The sequence below is a fragment of the Diabrotica virgifera genome, chromosome 3 (assembly GCF_917563875.1).
Source record: "Diabrotica virgifera virgifera chromosome 3, PGI_DIABVI_V3a".
Classification (NCBI taxonomy): domain Eukaryota; kingdom Metazoa; phylum Arthropoda; class Insecta; order Coleoptera; family Chrysomelidae; genus Diabrotica; species Diabrotica virgifera.
Window position 1 is genome coordinate 129,031,300 of NC_065445.1, and position 17,807 is coordinate 129,049,106.

The 17,807-nt window shown below is 32.8% G+C and overlaps 1 protein-coding gene across 1 annotated transcript in view; it reads right to left on the bottom strand.

The window, feature by feature from the left end:
- LOC114339210 (glutamate receptor ionotropic, kainate 2-like) overlaps window positions 1-17,576 on the bottom strand; it is a 192,667-nt gene extending 175,091 nt beyond the window's left edge. The window contains exon 1 of the mRNA XM_050645520.1: window positions 17,416-17,576. Within this exon, the coding sequence (XP_050501477.1) occupies window positions 17,416-17,506 (91 nt within the window). The 5' untranslated portion in view covers window positions 17,507-17,576. The remainder of the gene's footprint in view (window positions 1-17,415) is intronic.
- Between the last annotated feature and the right edge of the window lie 231 nt (window positions 17,577-17,807).

Below are 17,807 nucleotides of genomic sequence, written 5' to 3' on the forward strand. Positions count from 1 at the left end.
TCTGCCGTCGACATAGACTACACAATGTTTCACACATGTATAATTTAAGATTTGTTGTCATCTAAATGTTGAAAATATATTTTGTGCATCGGTTAATAACCAGTCATTTTTTAAATGGAACAGAAAAGTTGGATTTTGCTGTTTTTTATATAATACACTAAGCATCAAAATTAACGCACCACCTTAAAATGGGATATTTTTGATGTCTCGTATTTCCTAAACCTGTTGTCCGATTTGAGTGATTTTTTTAGTATATTATAGCTTTATTCTTCGGGAATATCGGTTTAATAATAATATTGTTAAGGAGATAAGTGTCATTGTATACCGGGTGTAACAATGATAGTGTGTTTTTTCCTCAAAGTTTGGAACACCCTGCAGAATATTCTAGTGTATATAAAATATTGAAATTAAAACTCAGCTGTAGGCTTAGGCTTTCTTAACATTTAGTTTTTTGATTCATTCGCTTATGTGAGATAATAAAAAAGTTAGGTACTTTAACTTTCCGATGACCAACCTTTTTTTGTTACACGGATGACCAAGGGGGGGAAAATGACCCCAAGTTAAAAATGTCAAAAATAACAACAAAAAAATAAAGGTTTTTTTTAATTTTTAATTTTTGTTTTGGCATGGACTTTATGTCATTCAGCCAGTCACAACATGAGTATTAGTGTCATGTGTAGTGTGTATGTTGAGTAAGTGTCTTGTTACTTTGCAAAGTCGAAGTCATTAGCGTAAAACTACTTGTAATTACACATAATAGACGCTATTTTACTAAACATCAACTTCAGAATATATTTTTTATTCGTAAAATATAGGGAATTTTTTTTATTTTGAAAATATGAGGATATCTAGAATGATATTAAAGTCAAATAAAAAAATAATGAGTTAAAAATTAAAAATACTTTTGAATTTATTAAAGAAAAACATACACTGGGGTCACAATTTCCCCCGCTTGGTCATCCGAAGGTTAACAACTAGCAATCTTATTCATCAATAAAGGGTGTTTGCTTTATAAACATATGTCTACAAATGCTTCGTTTCCGAGGTACGGGATGTTGAAGTTTTGCTTACAAACTGACGATTTATTTATTAAAAGGTAAAGTTTTCATTCCTAATAGCAACATTAATAATATTGAAAAATATTAAAAATATTACTAAAAGATTTTTAAATTGAAAACTTATTGGCATATTGTAGACGCCTTGGAGGTGTCACCACGGAAATGGACCAATAAGTTTTCAATTTAAAAATCTTTTATTAATATTTTTAATATTTTTCAATGTTATTAATGTTGCTATTAGGATTGAAAACTTTACCTTTCAATTGCCAGATGACTCTAGTCACCTAATCCATACTTTCCAAGCTTTCATGGTTGGTCACTTCGAATATGAAGCAGCAAGCCTACGCCTCTCCGACGATAACTCCAATAAGAGTCGAAAATCGCCGATTCAGAGTGCTGGACTGCGCTCCGTATTCTAAGTGAAAAATAGGATTGTTTTGCCTTCGCATTGAAACTGAATAAAAATGGTATACATTTTTATTTATTTCATATTAGTATTACTCCTATAGAGCAACTAGGTCCATTTTCCGTTGGAACTTTACCAAGCTGAAGACGGGGCTTGTGAATTGCATAGTGTAGAATTCCTTCCCTTTTGTCTTCATTGCAGCATCCATCTGGCTTGTATATTGTAGAAGCCTTGGAGGTATCACCAGAGAAATGGACCAATAAGTTTTCAATTAAAAAAAAATCTTTTAGTAATATTTTTAATATTTTTCAATGTTATTAATGTTGCTATTAGGATCGAATACTTTACCTTTCAATTGCCAGATGACGCTAGTCACCTAATCCATACACTTCAGTTGCAATGTGGGGATAAACTTTCATGGTTGGTCACTTCGAGTATGGAGCAGCAGGCCTCCGCCTCTCCGACGATGACTTCAATAAGAGTAAAAAATCTCCGATTTAGAGTGCTGGACTGCGCTGCGTATTCTAAGTGAAAACTAGGATTATTTTGCCTTCGCATTGCAACTGAATAAAAATGGTATACATTTTTATTTTATTTATTTATTACTCTAAACCGGTTGAGATATGCAAATGAAATTTGGTAGGTTTTAAGAGGTAGCTGTTGCGCATTTTTGACATACAATTAAGAATTTTATATTCATAATTGGCAGGCATACGGGATTAGTATATCACCGTCAAGCTTATTTTTCGAGAGATTCCTCATTATTGTTTCCTTTTTTTGTTATTTTTTGCAGTGATGGTCTTATGATATTTTTACATTTTCTCTCTATTTTTTTGTTCACTTTTTTCTTTTCCCACTATAAGCTCTCAACTTTCCGTTAGTTCCGATTCGTTTAACCTTTTCTTATTTGTGTTCTTTTACTTCTTTTATTCATCATTAAGTCTCCTAAAATTATTTTTTTACTCTTTGATTTCTTCTTTATTTACATGATTTTTAAAATCTCCATGCTGATTCATTTCATCTTGAACTGGAGACTTGAGTCAAAAAACTGTTTTCAATTAAACAAGAAAACAGCAGAACCTTAGATAAAGGCGTATTGTATCTTGCTCAAACCTGCATGGCAAGTCGAATGGAGATACTAGAGTCAGGAGGTATATTATCAGCTCTGTAAGTACAAAGCCTTAGTCCATCTATAATCGTAGGGCTAGAATGGACCAAATCAACAAAGGTAAAAACTCGGTATTCAAAAAGGTTCCAAAAAACACAAGCTTATTAATGTCCAAAACTAATGTCGCCTAAACTAAGGAAGAGCAATTCGCAAAACCACAAGAGAGAAACTAATATCAGATAAATATTTGCGTACTTTTACAGAAAACATTGAAACACTTGAGGTATGTAAGTAACGACTATTCGGAACTCAAAGGAGGAAGCTCAGAAACAAGATAGAGGAGAGTATTAACATTAGAAAGGCCATTTTACCACGGAAACTTTAAACTAATCGTGACCGAGTACTAATGTGTCACATTATGATAAGGGAATCAATCTTACTTAAAAAATCCTGGACGTAAAAACTATAAAATGCAGTACAGTTGTAATGAAAATTGCAAAACTGCTCTTATGAACTTCAAGATTACCGTGATCCTCAAAAACTACCTGGATGAAATGGTATACGAAAATGAAATAGAGCCTATATGGTTCATCCCACCAACATACGACTGTATTGGATTATCGCGACAACGAATATTTCAGTGTGCAACATAAGAAATACGAAAGTGAATGGCTCTAATAAATTATTCCAATAAACAGCAATGTAATTTGCAATTTATTTTCGTTCTTCATATTTTGCACAATATAATATTCGTTGTCGAAATAATCCAACACAGTCGTATATTCGTGGAATAGAGTATAATTTTATTGTTGAAATAAAGGAACTAAACTCGTAGACCTACACTTTTGATTAATTTATACTAACTTTTTATCAAGACTTTTTACGTATGCTAGCGTATGTACCTTCCAGAGACAAATAGTGGAAATCTGAAATGTTGAGATTTTATAAATGTGGTGATATAATAATGCTCATAATCTTATTGAAGGTTTTATTTACAACAGTTTGTGGGCGACCGGTTTCGGCGTTTACAATTTGTACGATATCATCAGGCCCTTCAGAAACTGAACAAAGATATCTGAAGGGCCTGATGATGGCGTACAAATTTTGTAAACGCTGAAACCGGTCGCCCACAAACTGTTGTAAATAAAACCTTCAATGATATTATGAACATTAGACTCTTTATATCCCAACATTTACACAATATGCTCATTTTGCTCTTACCAGCAACTAGTTCATCAGTTGAGATTTTAATTTATACCATCTCTTCATCCTCTGTATCACTAACAGATTGATGATGGTTTGGCTGCATCGTCCCATATTAATATTGAATTTGGTAGACTCTCATAACAACAGTCAAGAGCAGGAGGTACAATATTTTTTTACAAAGCTTCACCAAGTCTCTTTTTTGCTTCAGAAATTGGCAACTGCTTAGTGTACAATTTAGAAATGGTTAGAAGTTGTGCAACGCCCTCTTTAACGTTTCTCTTGCTAAGGGTTCGTTTAAAATTAACATGGATACTTTTATACTCATCTGCAAAATTATATTTATATTGAATAACGTTGGACACATATTTTTGATACCTAAAACATTTCACGTTTAACCAATAACCCATATTTCCTTGTCTTTGTTTTTATTTATTATCATCATCTGAGTCAGTTTCTTCAAATCCAGAAATTCCTTATGTTCAATTTCTCTTCTTTTATAAGCAGATTTATCACCTGTAGGAGTACGTAGGAATGACCACTATCCATAAACTTCTGTTCAATGACATCAAGGGTTGGATGGCATTGAACAGTATGAAGCAATATAGCGGCAATTTGAATGTTTCGATTTTTGCCACCACACGTATAAGAGAAGATAGTTAAATGCTTTACATTTTTCTATTCTCTGTTAATGATTGTATATAAAGTAACAAACAGGTGCCAATTTCACAGCTACCTCTTTTTCCATTTACTTCTGTTCAAAAATAACAAGGTGTAGCAGCTTCAGAAATTGTAAAATTGCGTAAGTTTAGTTTCCGTATACAGGAAGAGCCACCATACTAGACATATAGGAATATTGAGCTATTACAGTCCTAGACCCTTCACTTGTTGCAATGTGTATTTTTATGTCAAGTGACGTTTAGAACGTCAGAATATGTATTGGGACCGTGCAAGTTCAGCAAAGCGACACCTATTTCTACGCTCTGCAACTTTATTCGCACTTTTAATTATTTTATTGGCCAATTATATTAGTTCTGGTTACTGGATAATTGTCAAGGCCATAGTCCAAAAAAATAATAAGAAGAAAAAATAAGATTCAGGTTATGTTATTAAAATGTAAACAATTGTATATAGTAAATAAAAATTAGTTATTAAAATGCAGTACTGCAAGCAAAATACAATTAATTAAATTTACCTTTATATAATAAGTGCATATCATATCAATATTGTGGAGCAACATATAATTTTTCGTCTTCAATGAGAAGTAGATATGAAATGTACGTCAATTTGACAATTTCAATTGACAATATGAATTATTTAAGAAAGTTGCAATATTTCTCTGCTATTCTTGCACGATCGTTTCTCAATTCCTTTCCAAGTACTTTCACACCGCGAATAGAAACCGAATATTAACATAGCAAGTTGACAAATAACAGATCAGCTGTATTAAATCCAGCTGATCTAATTTTGACGTTTTTAGTTGTCATTTTGTTAAGTTGTAAAAGTTTTAAAGTATTGTACTATTCTTGGTGTTTCAATAAAGTTATTTTAAAACAGAGTAATAATACTACTAACTAATGTATGTTTTGTATCGAAAAACAATTATTTTGAATAGTTTCTTGACAGTAGCATGACAGGGATGAAAGTCACATCTGAAAACGGACCGGATTAGCCCATAAGCTAGCCCGTGTGTCTAGTACGGTGGTTCTTACTGTATAATAAAGCAAGCTAATTTCGAATAAAAGTGTATACCATTTTAATTCAGTTGCAATACGAAGCCAAAACCTACTTAATTTTTATTTAGATTAGAGAGTGCAGCCAGCACTCTTATCGACGATTTCACCTCTTGTTAGAGGCTCTTCAGAGAATGTATAGGCTGCTTTCTCTACTCCTGGTAAAAATTTTTCGACATATTAGTCCCACATTGCAACTGACGTGAAGGTAGTAGGTGCGTATTGGCCCATTTTCCTGGTGACGACTGGTGGAGGCTTCTACAATATGCAAGCCAGATGGATGCTGCAGTGAAGACAAAAGGGAAGGAATTCTACACTATGCAATTCCCAACCGGCCTGCAGCTTGGTAAAATTCCAACGGAAAATGGACCTAGTTACTCTATTAGTATTACTCCTATAGAGTAACTCAGTTGCAATCAGTCACGTCAGTTGCAATGGGGGACTAATATGTCGAAAAATTTTTACCAGAAGTAGAGAAAGCAGCCTATGCATTCTCTGAAGAGCCTCTAACAAGAAGTGAAATCGTCGATAAGATTGCTGGCTGCACTCTCTAATCTAAGTAAAAATTAAGTAGGTTTTGGCTTCGCATTGCAACTGAATAAAAATGGTATACATTTTTATTTTATATTAGTATTACTCCTATAGAGTACCTAGGTCCTTTTTCCGTTGGAACTTTACCAAGCTGCAGACGGGGGTTGTGAATTGCATAGTGTAGAATTCCTTCCCTTTTGTCTTCACTGCAGCATCCATCTGGCTTGCATATTGTTGAAACCTTGGAGGTGTCACCAGGAAAATGGGCCAATAAGTTTTTCAATTAAAAATATTTCAAAAATATTTTATTTTACAAATACTTTTATTAGGTTGAAAAACTTAGTCTTTCTAATTTCGAATGTTGACAATGGTTATGAAACTATTGTTATCAGTTGCTCTCTGTTTGTCGGCATCTTTTTCTTTCATTGCTGCATCTTTTCTTTCTAAATACATCTGATACTTTTGTTCCAGCTTTGTTCTTTCCTCTGGAGCGGCCTTTTTCATAATCATTCATCTTTCTTTGGTTTCAAAAAAGGAAAAATTGTGTTCCTTACAGAAAATTCGTCTGTATTAGTCCACAGTACACCGTCCTTTTTGGAAGATGATAACAAAAGTCTTAAAAATGATCTTAACTGCTTCGTTTGAGCGGGTCTACCACTTTCTGAAAAATTTCAGAATGCAGGTTTGGACACGTTTCCGCGTCCCGCGTCATTAACATATTTCCGTTGTCGGACTAACGAAACACAGCTGTAAATTTGTCGGACAAGGGACTGACAATCTTTATTAATTAGATATAAGTACTTTAAATTGAAAATTAGGAGTTTTTAATAACAAAATCGTAGAGTCCGACACCCGCAAGATGTCACTCTCGCGCGGTAGTTTTCTTATTACAAAACTCTTAAGGTCGCCTCATATTATAATGCACGTCGCGTTTTCGTCACGTAGCGTTTCGTTTGCGAAAAATATAATTTAATGGTTTTTAAATTGAACCATTCATATTGTGCGTATAAGACACGTAACGTAGCGTATAAGACACGTTACGTCTGCGTTCGGTTCATTCGAAAACAATATTTTTCGGATGTTGACAGATACGGGTCGTTTTACCCTTGTTGTTTATGTAGGTATTTCTTTGAATTTGATACCGAGTATTTAGACCGGTCAGTATCGTCGCCCTCGCTAGCGAAATTATTCCGATTCGATTTTTTGCACAAATTTACTCAAAGAGAGGTTCTTATAACATATCCACAGGGTGCCAGGCGGTGCCGTGGTCGAAAAATTGTTTAAACAATCTTTTTTAAACAAATTCACAAAAATATTGTTTCATTCGAGCAATATTTTTTTTAGATAATTTGGGTAATTCTTGTCATTTTTCTCTAAAATTGCGAAAAATCAAGGCTTAATAACTCGATTAAAAATTATTATTATGAATTTCAATAAGTGACCAAATCAAGTTTCAAACAACTTCTTCAAGGTCCTGAAGAGATTTTTGTCATTATTTTATTACAAAGCTGTTATTTTTAACTATTAACAATTACCGCTATAGTCCAACTGTATCGTCGCCCCCGTTAGCGAAATTAGATTTTTTTGCACAAACTTACTCAAAAAGAGGTCCTTATAACACATCAACAGGGTTCCGGGCGGTGCCGTGGTCTAAAAATTGTTTAAACAATTTTTGTTAAACAAATTCACAAAAATAATTTTTTATTAATAATTTAATTAAACCCAAATTAATAATAATTTGAGTTATTCTGGGCAAAAAAGGTCTCTTGTGATTTTTCTCTAAAATTGATTGTTGTCGAGTTATATGGCCATTTCCGCATTTGCAAGATATGTTTTTTGCTAAGAATAACCCAAATTATCTAAAAAAATATCGTTCGTAATGAAAAAATTATTTTTGTGAATTTGTTTAATAAGAATTGTTAAAACAATTTTTTGACAACGGCACCGCCCGGCACCCTGTGGATGTGTTTGTTATAAGGACTCTTTTTGAGTAAGTTTGTGCAAAAACATCTAATCGAAATAGTTTCGCTAACGGGGGCGACGATACAGTTGGACTATAGCGCTAATTGTTAATAACTAAAAATAACAGCTTTGTAGTAAAATAATGACAAAAATCTCTTTGGGACCTTGAAGAAGGGGTTTGAAACTTGATTTGGTCACTTATTGAAATTCATAATAATACTTTTAATCGAGTTATTAAGCCTTGAAAATGGCCTTTTCGCATTTTTCAAATTTTTAATCGCATGTAACTCGACAACAATCAATTTTAGAGAAAAATGACAAGAGACCTTTTTTGCCCAGAATGACCCAGTTTATCTAAAAAAATATTGCTCGAAATAAAAAAAAATATTTTTGTGAATTTGTTTAAAAAAAAAGTTTAAACAATTTTTCGACCACGGTACCGCTCGGCACCCTGTGGATATGTTATAAGGACTTCTTTTTGAGTAAGTTTGTTTAAAAATATCGAATCGGAATAATTTCGCTAGCAGGGGCGACGATACTGCCCGGTCTAATTTAAAAAGTAGTTTTCGAGGCAATTTGTCATGTAAACATGTGTTGTGACAATAAACACATCTGCACCACACCAAACTGAAACCAACGTAAACGTTCTATGTATGATAATGTGAATGGGCAGTCCGATTGACGGTCTGCAAACGCTACGTGCCGAAAACGCGACGTGCATTATAATATGACGCGACCTTTAATTTTCAATTTCAAATAATTATATTTAATAAATAAAGATTGTCGATCTCTTGTCCGACAAATTTACAATTTCGTTCTCAAACTTTTTAACGTTGACAAATATTTTGTCAATAAATTTCATAATGAAGTTTTTGTTTCAACGACTGGGACTGCGACACGACTGACTAATCAATCACCATACATAAAGCGTAAAGTTAACCAATAAAATCCACTTCAAAATCCACTAAGTCACTTAATGGATTTGTCCTAAACAAAAATTTGTTGTAAACACTTAGTGAATGTCAAGTTTTATTGTTTAGTGTTGCCAAAGATGAGAAAATACTTAGTGGACTTTGCTAGTACATAAACTAAACAAATTGCCATATCAATATGTAATTAAGTTAAAAATGACAAAAACTGAGTTAGTGTATTTTGCTTGTAACCCGACGAAATAACAATATAGTTGTCAGCACCAAAAAAAAAAAAAAAATAAAAAAATAAATCGGGTTAAAAAAATTATGAAATTATGCCCGTAACGATGCAGTTTTTGTCGTCAGGCAAGTCATGGAAAATCACTAGAATACAACGTCCCGGCTTACTCTTGCTTTATAGACCTACAAAAGGCATTCTACTGTGTGGAGCTGAATAAGGTAATTCACCTGCTATATAAACGAAACAGACCATAAGATATTATCAAGTATTATAAGTAGATAAAAAACTAACACAGCCGATACCAGTGAAAAGAGGCATACATCAAGGAGACTCATTGAGCCCGCTGCTGTTTAACCTCATCATGGATGAAATTATTCATTAAGTCAAAAGCCTGAGTAAAGGGTACATAATGTGTGAAGAAAAATGATCTCTATAGTCTGAAAATGATGCCATACTTATTACAAAGGGTGAAGATGACCTTCAAATACTTTTGTATCAATTTAATATAACAGTTAGAAAGTTCAACATGATAATATCACCAAATAAAACAAAAATAGTAGGGGAGGAAAGTACGCTAAATTTGGAGTCACTCGAGCGCTATGGGGGCCTATTGGGTTGTGATTATTAGGTCCTAAAACCAAAAAAAGTTAAGTAAAATTTCCAACAATCGTTGTTTCCGATTATAGCGCCATTTATCCATAATTTGAAAAAAGTTTCAAATAAAAGTTGCTTATTTTTATGTAAAGAATCCAAATCTGCAATAAAAATTTGGACCTCCTATTTAATATTTTAAAGTAGCCCCCCACCCCACCTCCGTGGGGAGTCGCGTTTGGTACCATTCGATAGATTTTTCAAAAATACTGAATACGTGTATTTTGTAGTTTTTCAATTTGATGTTTATTTTGCGAATTGTCGCGGGATTTATATTTAAAACTTTAAATTTACACCTCACCCCTCTCCGTGAGGGGTCATGTTTGGTATCATTCGATAGATTTTTAAAAAATATTGAAAACGTATTTTTTATTTTTTCGATCTGACGTTAATTTCGCAAAATATTCGCTTTTTTGTGAAACTTTTTGACTCACCAATTTCCTTACGCTCTCAAAGCCTTCCTGACGCTCAAATCATCAGATTTTTGAAATATACACTCTTTTGCATGTACTTAATTTACCTTATCTTAATCTGACAATTTCGAGTCTTTTTAAGGATAGATTTATTTTTTCGGTCCCCCCGTAACGAACTCCCCTGTGTTAAGCCAATATATGATCGAGGTGCATCTGCAGGGTAGCAGGTTTCTCCACATATGATAATCTGCGGCGCTCAAGTAACTGCAAAAATATGGCAATCTCTGAAGGCCCAGTAAGGTGCAATCTGGAAGTGGACAGCAAAATAATCCAGCAAGATAAAAGTATCAGCTACCTAGGAGTACTAGTACACAGATATGGAGATACAGAAGCGGAAGTTGTCCAACAAAAAGCCAGCAGAATAGCAGGACGTCTTTAACACACTATCTGGTGCAAGCCACATATGCGGACAGAAACAAAGGCCAAAATTTATAGGACAGTTGTTGTGAAAACAACAGTTAAAGTAATTCGCATTTTTGTAAATCTCTCTTGTAAATCTGTTGGGACAATCTGTATTGTCTAACAATAAAACACGAAAACGTTTGTTTTCTATACTTCCACAAAATTTATTATATCTAAGTGACTACAGCTGTTTCGGCGGAGTGCCTTTCTCAAGTAATATAGTTTACAATGTGTATTTGCCTTTTTAATCTTCAACTGAAGAGGTTGAGGAGTGGGGAGCTGTTTGTCTCGAGTTGGTCATTCAGAATTATATCTGTATTTTTCAGTTTATTAATTTCCATAGATTCTAAAAAAGATAGCTTAAGGCCTTTATTTTGAATATGTAGAATTTGAAACTCTTCATTGAAAGAATGATTATGATCTAGAAGGTGAAGTGCGTATGTAGAAGTGTCTGTTTTTCTATTGTTGAATGCCCTTTTGTGTTCTGCTATCCGTTTGTCAAAAGTTCTGCCAGTTTGACCGATGTACGTTTTCGGACAGTCACCACAAGTTAGTTTGTACACACCACTCTGTAGTTGCTTTCTCTTTCGGCTTTTATTGTTCTTAATATATTTGCTTAAGTTGTTGTTAGTTCTGAAAGCTGGTGTTATTCCTTTCTTTTTTATGTATCTGGCTATTGTTGTTGTTATCTTGCCAGTATATGTGAGAGAGCAGAAGGTACTGGGTTCTTTCTGTGGTGGTGGATACACTAATTTCAGGGCTTTCTTATGGAGTTTTTGGTTTAAAATTTTGTTAACTGTTTGTTCGTTATAGCCGTTGTTTACTGCTATTTGTTTAATGATGTTTAGTTCTATTTCGAAGTTATTTTTTGTCATGGGAATTTCTGTCAGTCTATGTATCATGCTATGGTAGGCTGCTAATTTGTGTTGTGTAGGATGGGATGATGAATTGTGTATAGTTGTGTCAGTATGGGTAGGTTTATGATATATGGAGAACTCATGTTTGTTGTGTAGTCTGGAAATCGTTACATCTAGAAAGTTTATAGAGTTATTCTGTTCTGTTTCTACTGTAAACTCAATATTATTATGAAGTGAATTAATATATGATAGAAATTGGTCAAGTTGTCTGTTAGTTCCTGTAAAGCATTCAACGTTCAAAGCGTACATCGGTCAAACTGGCAGAACTTTTGACAAACGGATAGCAGAACACAAAAGGGCATTCAACAATAGAAAAACAGACACTTCTACATACGCACTTCACCTTCTAGATCATAATCATTCTTTCAATGAAGAGTTTCAAATTCTACATATTCAAAATAAAGGCCTTAAGCTATCTTTTTTAGAATCTATGGAAATTAATAAACTGAAAAATACAGATATAATTCTGAATGACCAACTCGAGACAAACAGCTCCCCACTCCTCAACCTCTTCAGTTGAAGATTAAAAAGGCAAATACACATTGTAAACTATATTACTTGAGAAAGGCACTCCGCCGAAACAGCTGTAGTCACTTAGATATAATAAATTTTGTGGAAGTATAGAAAACAAACGTTTTCGTGTTTTATTGTTAGATAAAATGAACTTCCATCAAGTAACGGTCGAATCCATCAATCTGTATTGTGTTTAGAAGATTTAATTCTCTGAAAACTTGAGTGTTACCGTTGTGTGTTTTATAAAATAGACATATGGTTGCATTTTTATCGTCTTCGGGGTAGGCAGGTCGCTTTGCCAAAGAAGAGTAACATGTGTGTGGCCCTTTTCAGGCAGAATAGTGTAAACTAAGATAATAATGCAGTGATTTGAATAGAATTTCAGCAGTCCCTTCTCAGCGTTCAAGGCGACTAGTTCGTGTTTTGCTCTCTTGTTCTCCCGCTCACAATAATTACTCCTCTCGCTAATTGTCTCGGGGAAATTTGTATAATAGACTCTTTTCTCTTTCTTTCGCTACTAAGACAATTTATCGTTAAGACGCTTATTTGTTAAACTCTTGTTAATAAATGTTTTTGTCGCTTATCATTTTTTTTTCGTGGGCACAACCCCTTCATATCCTGTTAATTAGTAACTATAAAACCAGACCAAATTAAATTCTTAGAACCAGTTCTCCTAAAAGTTCACTAGTTTGTTTATATCGAAGGACGGGACATACGGGTGTGGTCCTAAAATATTCACCTCTGTCCAATTAGGCAAAAGGAAATAATTAAACCCTTTTTGCCACGGTGGGGTGAGATTCAATAAAAACTCACACCAACAGTAGTTAGGCCAATTATGACTAACACTGCGGAAACAAGACCTGCCACCACAAGGATAAAAAGACTGATGACTGATTATGGAACAGACAAGGTAGCACAGACCTCAGGAAAACTCTAATGTAGAGAACATAAATGACTGAACACTGAAAAGAAAAAAGATGGTATAGCCATACAAGCAGAATGGGAGAAGGAAGACTGGTAAAGATAGCACGAGACAGATCACCAAACGGCCGAATGAGTATAGGAAGGCCAATAAAGAGATGGAGTGAAAACCTGAATATCTAGTGAGGAGGCATCCAAAGATTGAACAGGCGCGAGCCTATTAAGGAAGCAGGAAGAAGAAGAAAAAAAAATATTTAGCAAAATAAATTATTAATGACCGATATAACAAGACAATCACTGCAATAGCCACCACACGCTCAAAAATCTGTCAAGAGGGTAAACTGGTACAGGGCAGACCACTTAAAGATAAAAGCTATTAAGTACCTAAACGTTGACAGTGCCTAATAATGCTTTTAAACAAAGATAAAGAAAAATAATAATAATATTTAATTTTAAGAACTAGTACCGGAATAAGAATAGAAATGAGAATACTCTCTTTGTCACATTTATAGTCAAATTTTTTAACAAATCTCTAACGAATTTTATGTACACTAGGCACGTGTTTTTTAGTTAAATTACTATAACTGAAATACTAAGTGTATATGCCCACTAAACGTAAAATTCGTAAGATAAATTTGTTGCAGAATTTGACTATAAAAGAGGCAGAGAAATTATGTTTACGTCTATTTCTATTCCGATCGCTAAGGGCTAATAAAAGCATGAAAACAAATACATATAGTACATATAGTCCTGTCGCCAGGGGGGGTACAACGGCCTCGTTAATTCAGATGGACTTACTCAAGTTTTTTTTATGTATTTTGACCCGTAGAACACGAATTTTTTGGGTAACAGTTGATCCGGATGTCGATAAGATTGTTATAGACCAAGAACTTGAGGAATCAAATAACAGCGATTTTTGGCAAAACAAAACAATATTTTGTATTTTTTGGGCCATTTTAAGTAAAAAATATTTCTACAAGTTTTTTCGTAGGATGCACAGTTTTCGAGATAAACGCGGTTGAACTTTAAAAAAATCGAAAAATTGCAATTTTTGAACCCGAATAACTTTTGATTAAAAAATAAAATAGCAAGTCTGCTTACCGCATTTGAAAGTTTAAGTCAAATTATATCGATTTTGATTATTTGCATTGGTAAAAATTTATTTTTTTATTGTTTAACAAAGCTATAAACACGTACGGTTTCCCGTGCTTTTACATGCGTTTTAACGCATGTAACGTAGAAATAGTCTTGATTGCACTAGTACCTATTCTACCTATTCGTTCGATTTTAAATGAGAAATCATAGAAACATCACTCACGCACTAGTTGTTTGTAGCTTTGTTTAACAATAACACAATAAATTTTTAGCAATGCAAATAATCAAAACCGACATAATATGACTTGAACTTTCAAAGGCGCTAAGCAGAATTGCTATTTTATTTTTTAATCAAAAGTTATTCGGGTTTAAAAATTGCAGTTTTTCGATTTTTTGAAAGTTCAACCGCGTTTATCTCGAAAACTGTGCATCCTACTAAAAAACTTGTAGAAATATTTTTTGCTTAAAATGACCCAAAAAATACAAAATATTGTATTGTTTTGCCAAAAATCGCTGTTATTTGATTCCTCAAGTTCTTGGTCTATAACAATCTTATCGACATCCGGATCAACTGTTACCCAAAAAATTCGTGTTCTACGGGTCAAAATACATAAAAAAAACTTGGTTAAGTCCATCTGAATTAACGAGGCCGTTGTACCCCCCCTGGCGACAGGACTAATACAATCTTTCACGGTTTTTACTATAAATTTTGAAAAACCGCTTGGATTGACATGAAATTTGGCGCACGCATAGCTAACATGTCAAAGAAAAAAAGTGATATGGTGCCGATGTGTGCTTTTGCCCTGGAAGTGAGTTTCACCCCATCTCGGGGGTGAAAAAATATATGTCCAAGGTAAGTCCCGAAATGGATAAACTGACTAATTATAAGCAACTTTTTTTCTATCAAGTTTTTTCACAAAATCAATACTTTTCGAGTTATTTGCAAGTGAATATATTCATTTTTCAACAAAATAACCACGTTTTTAGTCGGTTTTTCTCAAATAACTCACAACGTAAACATGTTGTCAAAAAAAATATTCTTAGCAAAACTATAGCCTATAAAAAAGTGAAAAAAAAAAACAGTGCATATATTAGGTCTCTCTACTTAGCAAAAACAGAGTTATGGCTAATGGAAAATAGGTTCGTATTCGAAAAATTTCAAATAGAATAATTCAATGTGAAATATCCAAATAATGAAGCATTCTTGGAGAAAACACATTACAACTTTTTTAAAGTGTTTAAAAAAGCTTTATTTCTGTTTTTATAAAAAAAATTTCTAGCATCAAGTGTAAGCAAGTTACGCTCAAAATAAAGTTGGTCCCTTTTGTTTTGGCAAAAAAAAATCAGGAAGATCACCCCCCAATTAGTAACTTACCGCTTCACAAGTTACTTTACTTATGTTGTGTTTATATGATCTGTAAGTTTCATCGATTCAAAGTGCTTATTTTTGAAAAATTTGGTTTTAAAATAAAATTTTTAAAAATTTTAATTTTGAAAAAATGCTTTTTTTCAATATAACTTAAAAATTGTTAGTTTCCAAAAACCTTAAACAATAAAAAAAGTCGGCTTTACTTTTCTGAATATTTTGTATTTTTTGTTTTTCTGTAAGACAAAAATTGGTTAAGATTCGATGTTTCCAAATTTGCATACACTCGTGATAAGTGACTCGTTCAAGCCCTTTTAACTACAGCTCTTTCAAAAATAAGGACTTTGAACCGATGAAATTTACAGATCATATGATCAATACATAGGAGAGTAAAAAACTTGTGAAGTGGCAACAATTAAGTTCATTTGAAATGCTAATTAGGGGGTGATTTTCCAGATTTCTTACCAAAAAAAGGAACCAACTTTATTTTGAGCGTAACTTGTTTACTTTTGATGCTAAAAAATTAAAAAAAACAAAAATACGCATTTTTTAAACACTTTAAAAAAGTTAAAATGAGTTTTCCCCAAAAAAATGCTTCGTTTTTTGGTTATGGCACGTTAAGATATTCGATCTGTAATTTGACGAATATGAACCTATTTTTCATTAGCTATAACTCTGCTTCTATTTGGTATAGTGACCTAATATATACACCATTATTTTCACTTTTTTACGTGCTATATTTTTGATAAGAATTTTATTTCGACCAAATACTTACTTTTTAAGTTATTTGCCAAAAACCGTCTGAAAACGTGGTTATTTTGTAGAAAAATTAACATATTTACTCGCAAATAACTCTAAAAGTATTAACCTTGTGAAAAAACTTTATAGCACAAAAGTTGCTTAGAATTAGTTGTTTTATCCATTTCCAGACTTATTTCGAACAGATATTTTTCCCCCCCAAAATGGCGTGAAACTCGCCCCTATGGCAAAAGCACACATCGGCACAATATCACTTTTTTTCTTTGACTTGTTAGCTATGTGTATGTTAAATTTCATGTCAATTAAAGCGGGTGATTAAAATTTAGAGGTTTTGCAATATTTTACCTTTAAAAGACGTACTAATAGGTATTTTGTCTCTTGGTATAGGTTAAATTAATATATTTTATCATGATTAAAACATTTTGTTCTTTTTGACAAATTTAAATCATTTTCAATTACATGAAATTTGAATTTCTTAAACTGTTTACATTTTAACTGCAGATTGTTTATGTAAAATTCATACAATTATATTTTTAGCATTTTCTAAAATGACAAATGATTAATTGGAAATCTGACGAGTTGAACCAAAAATATTTTGCTTCATAGAACAAAATTTCTGGAACTAGCTCTAGACTGCAATAATTGTTTTTAAATGTATTTCACTAACTCAAAAACAGAAAAGTTTTCTGCTTTATTATTTAATATACGAAAACTGGTATTGCATTGGTTTAAATATGACTTAATTACACTATATTATCATCTGGATGTGTTGTATCTGCTCCACGTCTCGCTTCAAAAATATTGCCAAATTTATATAAACAATTACTTATATAAAATTGAAATTTCTTAAACTGTTTACATTTTAACTGGAAATTGTGTATTTAAATTTCATAAAATTATGTATATTTTTAGCAACCTCTAAAATGACAAAAAATGATTAAATAGAAATCTGACCAGTTGAACCAAAAATATTTTGTTTCAGAAACACAATTTCTGGAACTTGTTCTGAACTGCAATTGTTTTTAAATGTATTTCACTAATTCAAAAGCATAATTTCGATTTATTTGTAATAAATATGCCAAAATTGACATTGATAAGTATGACTTTGACCTGAACTGGTAATTTTAAGCTACGGTGTTTTCTTTTGTAAACTCATAATACGTACCTATCTTATATTCATCTGCACGATTAAAACCAAAACTAGCATAAACGATTAGTATCCTCACAAGAAAAACACTTTTATTTGCGAAATACATCACGGAAATACCAAAAAACTTCCATGCATCTTATGCGCTCAATAAAACCGATACTTTTGTCGCTAGATCCGTATCAACAGTGCAGCCAGATTTCTCTTAGAAGTTTCTCGAAATTCTATATATCAAGATGGTTAGGACAATCAACCGTGACTCTTCCATTTTGTAAGTATGTACCGAAAAAAAAAACAAATTTAATACCTGCAAATAAAAATAAACAAAAACAAAAAAAAAATAAGTAAAAAAACAACAACAAAAACAACAGAAAAAAAGAGTCATAAAAAAACATAAACTAAATTATACA